We start from the raw sequence: 6,236 nt of genomic DNA, 5'->3' as shown, positions 1-6,236 counted from the left end.
AAAATACCAAAAACAAACCAACCTGATTTTGAGGATCCATGCATGCAAGAGAGGAATAAAAAAAAGATTTGGGGGAGGAAACAGGCATCAAGCAACTTCAGCAATTATGAAGCTTCTAATCTTGTAAAAATTATGGGTAAGTTAGAAGAAAGAAGTTGGTGGAGCCAGGCAAATGTATAGAAGCTCTGCATCTGGTGCTGAAGTTCTAAAGCTGAAAATACTGTTAGCTTAAACAGGGAGTAGTTATTTAAACCTTGCCCACTGATTTTCCTGTTTAAGCTATATTGGTTTAGCTAAGTATTTAGTAACTTTCTGCTATTGTGACCTTAAAAGTTACTGGAATCTGTTTTTATAAACACTGAACATTACACTTGTAATCTGTGCTTTTTAATGGCTCCTTTCAGAGGTGGTATGTTTATATTCTAAAGAGAAAGAAGTAAACCCAAGACATGCTCTGCATGATTTATAACCTAGGAGCAAATGTTACATAAAGTCTTTTTGTTTCTATAATTCATGAATATACCCATCTCATTCTGCTGTTCTACCTTTTTCAGGTTCATCCTTCATCTGTATTTAGAAATGAAACAGATGTTGTTTTCAAAGTAAGAGTACTATGGGTATTGGTCAGACATTTCCATGATTTCTTTCTGATTCTGTTCTTTCCAGGCTTTATCAATTTTAATAATTTGTTACGACCAATACTTTATTTTTCTATGTGTCTTTCTTTTTCTTTGATGTAATTTCCCTTGGTTTACAATGATTTGTATTTTAATTAATTTCTGTTATTTGTTTAGTTTATTTAATAGTTGCTTGTATGTACTAACCCTCTCTTTTCCTCTCCTGTTCTTGTGTGTGTGATACTGTAAAATGAAGTATCATGGGATTGTATCACTCAAAATAGAGGATGACATCTCCTCAGCTGAAACCAACAAGAAGGCACAACTACAGATAAATGTCATCTCCTCTAGGAAGGCAGAAATCCCACAGGCTGATAAGGCAGAACTTGCATCTGAACCAAGATTGAGACATAAGGTATGAAACCCTTTTTTCCATGGGCATTTTCACCATCTGTTTTCAGTCGTGCTATTTTCCAAAATGATTTAACACCTAGAAGAGTTTTCATGGCATATCATTTTATTATAAGACCTAATTAATCTGTTTAATTTCACTTGTTTTGTGTAATTATTTTCCCTCAAATGTCATTTTCTCTTTCCAGGACTTTTTTCAAAAGGCCTGTACACCAGATTTAAAGGGCCTCTTGCATTATGAAGAAAGCACTCAAAAGTTGTTTCAGTGTGATGGGATAACATGGAAATTCTGGAATTCCCAAAGCAAGGTAAAAATGTAGCCATGTGTATGTATCTAAGTCGGAGCATAGACTCTACCTTTGATCGGTGATACCCCAAAGCAGAGGACCTTCCTGCAACTGCTATTTACAGGGAACAGGGAATAAGTGTTATCCAGATTCAGGTTTGCTTTCAGGAGAGACAAAAATTTCCCAGAAATATGAGGAGGACTTGACTGCTGGGGTTGCCTTTCCTCTCTGTCATCCAGAGGTGCTCCTGGACAAACCACACGAGCAATAGTGTCTTGGTGCTTGTGACGATGTGGGCGTAACAGAGTCAGGGAATGAAGTCTGCGAGAGAATGGGTGGAAATCAGTAAAATAAGCTTACTCAGGTATTCTGTAAACATACATTCCGTCCACCACTTAACATGGCATGCTGAATTTTGTTGCACTGCATTCCCTGCACAGACTGCAGGAGACAGAAAATGGTATCCAAACTCATATAAAATCTTTAGAGGATTTTTGGAACTGAATTCTATTGTCACCATTAAAGCTACTAATTATAAACTGCAGGCTCCTCTGTCAGGCTTTATTTATTTAAATCTTTTAAGCAATGCTGTAGCTTTAGTTATACACCAAAGTTCATGCTCAGTTTAACTTTGGGCACTAGTGCACAGACTATCTGTGCACAGACAGAAGCCTGCTTTACCTTCTCCTCTTTTATTTTAGGAGGTAACCATGAAGAAATGTCCCTCCGGATGGAGTTATTATGAGGGCAGCTGCTACTTCCTGGTAGTGAATCACAAGGTCACCTGGAACACTGCTGCTCGGGCTTGCAGAGAACAGTAAGAGACCATCACGTGTTTGCTGTGCACTGCTGTTGCCCTGAGCTGAATGCTGCTCTTGGGGCCAAATTTGTTTGGATAAGCCAGCTTTGGCTGTTCTGCACAGCTTTTCAAAAAAATTGAACAAGTCCTGGAATTCAAACTCAGTGGACGATACAAATATTAGTCTCATAATGTTTCAGGCGATGATGCTGTCTTAATCACAGCATGAATTCCCAAAGCTGTCCATCTGCAGTGAGGATGACTTCCTAATGGGAGAGTTAGTTTGGGAGAAGAGAAATACAGAAAAGACTCAGAATTTCATCCCCTCTTACCCACCTCTGCCTTGGCTCTAACTCCACTTGATACAGCAATGGTAGAATGTTGCCAGCTCCTGTGTGCCTGACTGTATTCTTCTGAAGATGCAGCTTTGAAGATTCTGTAACAACTTGAAAACTTTAGCATTTAATTTAGCAGTACATTTCTGACTTTTTAAGGATATAATAATGATAATAATAGTTGTCTCAAAGTAGGAGACAAAAAACCTGCCAGTCTTGCTTTTGGACACTTGCTTTGGGATTTTGGTTTTAGGGGTATTAGGTTTGCACTGGAAGAAATGTTAGCCATGGTAACATGAAGCTTGTCTGAGGATAGGCATGCTCTGTACCTTGTCTTAAATTGAGAGCACCAGATTGAAAACCAATCTGAAAAATAGAAGGGGCTTAAACAGACCTCTCCATTACTCCATGAAAGGAAAATTGAAACAGGGAAGAGTCGGAATCGATAGAAACACAGTACGTTCCATAAGTATTGGAAGGACATGCTGGAAATGTCAATCATGGCCCAGCATGCATAATGAACATTGATTCATTCCACACAGTTATGGCAGCTTATGTTGTCTTGGTAACATGCAAAAGAAAAGTCTTGATTCTAATACCTCCCAGCTGATGGAAGATATTCTTTACTAAAAGGTAAATGTTACGTGCTCCTGTGAGCTCACCCCAAATTTTACAGTATTACTTGGTTTACTTAAAATTTCATCTCCTGAAATTGTTTGTTACTACCTGCTTTTATTATGCTACATGTTAGCAAACAAAGCTATAAATCGTGAGTATTCTTTTTTCTGGAGGCTTCAACAGTCAATTGGTCCCTTGGGACCATATGTCACTCTACTGGGATGTGTTTCCTATCTTCTAAAAGAGTGTGATTTTTGTGACCCATATTTTTTGTAGGCGGTAGCTTCTTGATGAAGGCTGTAGTGTGCAATGTAGATATTAAACTGAATAAAAGTAAAGAAATGTAAACAACAGTTCTTAAATGACAGTGTTAAAAAAACTACAAAAAATCAAGGCATATCACTGAATCCATAAGGAAATGAATCCTAGGGCTGTGATAATTCAATTAATGTCATACTAGCATAGACTAAGGAAGGTTTATCCCGGTAAACGGAGTACTCCTGGCCTCCATCTGGAACTGATTTACAAAAGTACAACTCCAGGAATACACTTAAATGTGGTACAAGAACATAACTTATTAAATTATATTTTGTGCTTTTCCCCAGCTCCTCCAGTAACCAACACCACCACTAATTGCAGTGTTTCAGCTATTAATACTGATTCCATTGACATTTAAATGTTTCCAACAGGGAAATAAAACTATCATGGAGGTCAGTCCTCAATTTTCAATAGATCAAACAAACTAGATATTAAATGAAAATATTAGAATTGACTTTCAGCAAACCAGCCAAATTCCCTGAAAAAAAGAATAATTCTTTTATTACTACAAAAATGGTATCATTTTAAGCCCCTATTCATTTGTCTTGCTAGAATTTTTCTATTATACAGAACAGGGAAAAGAGCAGAAGCATTGTTAAAGTTGATTCACTAAGAGTGTCCAAGTAACCAACCTCCTACCCTTTCTGAGACAACCTTGCTATCCTGAGATGACAGATTAGGTAATAGGCTGTACAAAAACTATACAGAAGTGGGCAGGCTGGAGAGTGTCTGGAGAAGGGCTACAAAGATGATCAAAGAACCGTAAAGCCTGCCACGTGAAGAAAGAAGGCATAAGGGAGCCCTTATCACCATGTTTCAGTATTTAAAGGGCGGCGACAAGGAGTCACATAGAAAAGATGAACAGCTATGGGTACAAGTTACTCCAAGGAAGATTCCAATCAGACACAAGGGAAGTTTTTTTTCACAATGAGATCAGCCGTTAGAAGACTATCCCCAGGGATGTGGTGGATTCCCCAATTTCAGACACTTTTAAGGTTTAGTTGGACAGAGTGCTGGCCCATCTTGTCTGGAGTGTCCTTTTGCCAAGAAAGGCAGGACCAGATAATCCTTGAAGTTCCTTCCAACCTGATAGTCTGTGATTCAATTCCATCAAAACAATCCTATCAATTTATTGTGGAAGCAGTTGTTGTCTGGACATAACTACATATACATGGACTAATGCAGACCTATTTGAGTTTCCATTGACATACACTGGATCCATCTGTTGCGGGTGGTATACAGCCCTCTCCTTTAGTTTCCATATGCAGGGGTAGAAGCAGACACAAGTATGTCCTTGTCTTGATGCAAGTTTCTATGTGTCAGTGTTACACTGGGGATGGGGGAGGGCAGGGAAATCTCAGTTAATTGCTGTGAAAGTCTTGTACTGTTTCTAACCCTTCTCCAATTCATTGGAGAGAAAGGTGGTTTAAGAACTAATTTCTCTAGCTTTGTTTGTATGCATGAAGAGGCTCTTGGCAACGTGAAGAGAAGCATCTGGGGGATATTACGGCTGAGTGATCCCACAGCAGCCTGATTTAGAAGCAATTTTGATGATTTATGCCACAGTCTTGTTTATCCAATAGGAACATGTCCTCCCCAAGGGTCAGTACAGCAGGGCTCACTCACATGTGAGATGGTTTCACTGCTGCCACTGAAGGGATGGAAGAACTGGATAGACAGAATCCACAATTGTGTCTTGTGCCTAATTAGTCATATTATACCTTTATCTTTTTTTAAGTTGAACATTTAATCAAAGCACAAATATGATTAGATTTCAGGTCCTCTACTGCTAGCTGTGTAAAGCAGGACATGTTATTTGTTTTGATGGTAGCTACTATATTAGCTACATGTGGTCTCAGTCCTTGGGAATCTCAGGCAGAACCACATCTAAAGTAACAGATTAGATCCTTCATGATGGCTCAGTGTTCCCTAGTGCAAAGCAGGACAGCAGCCCTCCTCTCTTAATACTGGTTCTCAAAGTGACGGGTTTAACTATTGTGTGTGACTCCAGCACAGGGATCCAGATACCTAGAGTCATTTTAAAGGCCTTGTGTATGCTGTCTGACTTTCAGCTGCCAGTCTGGAAGTGCAGGGCTCCTGAAAGCTCTGCATCATGTCTGCCACTCTCATCTGAATGTTCTGAATACCACAAGGTGTTGTAAGCAACACTAGACACTGATTTCAAGGCATCGGGATAACTCCCTAGGTGACCAAACAAAAGACTGAGATAAGCACAGCCTTTCAGTCACCCCCACACTCCCTTCAACACCAGTATAGGACATGGATTTACTACAGCAGTTCAAACAAAATGTTGTGTCCTGTGGAGACCTTCATACTTAGTCAAGTGTGCTTTTGCTGATGTTAAATTTACCAAAATGATACAAGACTCTTTTAAATGTATCAGATAATTTCATGGAAAATCAGTAAAGTCTTTGTGCAAAGTATTTTCCATATAATATTTCAAGGTCAATAGCTACCCAAAATGTTTCCTTAATTTGTGCAACTGCTCTAAGATAAAGGATGCTCTTGACTCAATAATAAAAATTCTAAAGAATGCAGGAACAATTTTAAATGGATGGTTTAGCACAGAAAAAAGTGATGTGTGTGGGGGTGTTGTGGCTTCTTTTGGTTGGTGTTTGTTTGTTTGGTTTTGGTTTTGTTTGGTTTTTTTCCCTAATAAGGCATTATAACCCCTTATCTTGAATAATTTACATTAGGATGTGTTAGATGCATACAACTCCATAAACAACATTATCTTGTAATTTCCGGTGTCTGACGCTATGCCTTGAGGTTCAGTGAGTAACATTATTGGAAGTGCTATGTTCTTTCAGGATGGTTCTCATTTCCCTAC

At 38.8% G+C, this 6,236-nt stretch overlaps 1 protein-coding gene across 1 annotated transcript in view; it reads left to right on the top strand.

The window, feature by feature from the left end:
* The window catches only part of FREM1 (FRAS1 related extracellular matrix 1), a 66,597-nt gene that overhangs the window by 52,251 nt on the left and 8,110 nt on the right, over positions 1–6,236 (top strand). Inside the window, 4 exon segments of the mRNA XM_017732885.1 lie at positions 555–602; positions 874–1,032; positions 1,217–1,336; positions 2,017–2,132. Of these exon segments, the coding sequence (XP_017588374.1) occupies positions 555–602; positions 874–1,032; positions 1,217–1,336; positions 2,017–2,132 (443 nt within the window).

This window comes from Corvus brachyrhynchos, unplaced genomic scaffold (genome assembly GCF_000691975.1).
Source record: "Corvus brachyrhynchos isolate BGI_N302 unplaced genomic scaffold, ASM69197v1 scaffold194, whole genome shotgun sequence".
Classification (NCBI taxonomy): Eukaryota; Metazoa; Chordata; class Aves; order Passeriformes; family Corvidae; genus Corvus; species Corvus brachyrhynchos.
Note: the sequence above shows the minus strand (reverse complement) of the source record. Positions and strands in the feature narration are given on the sequence as shown.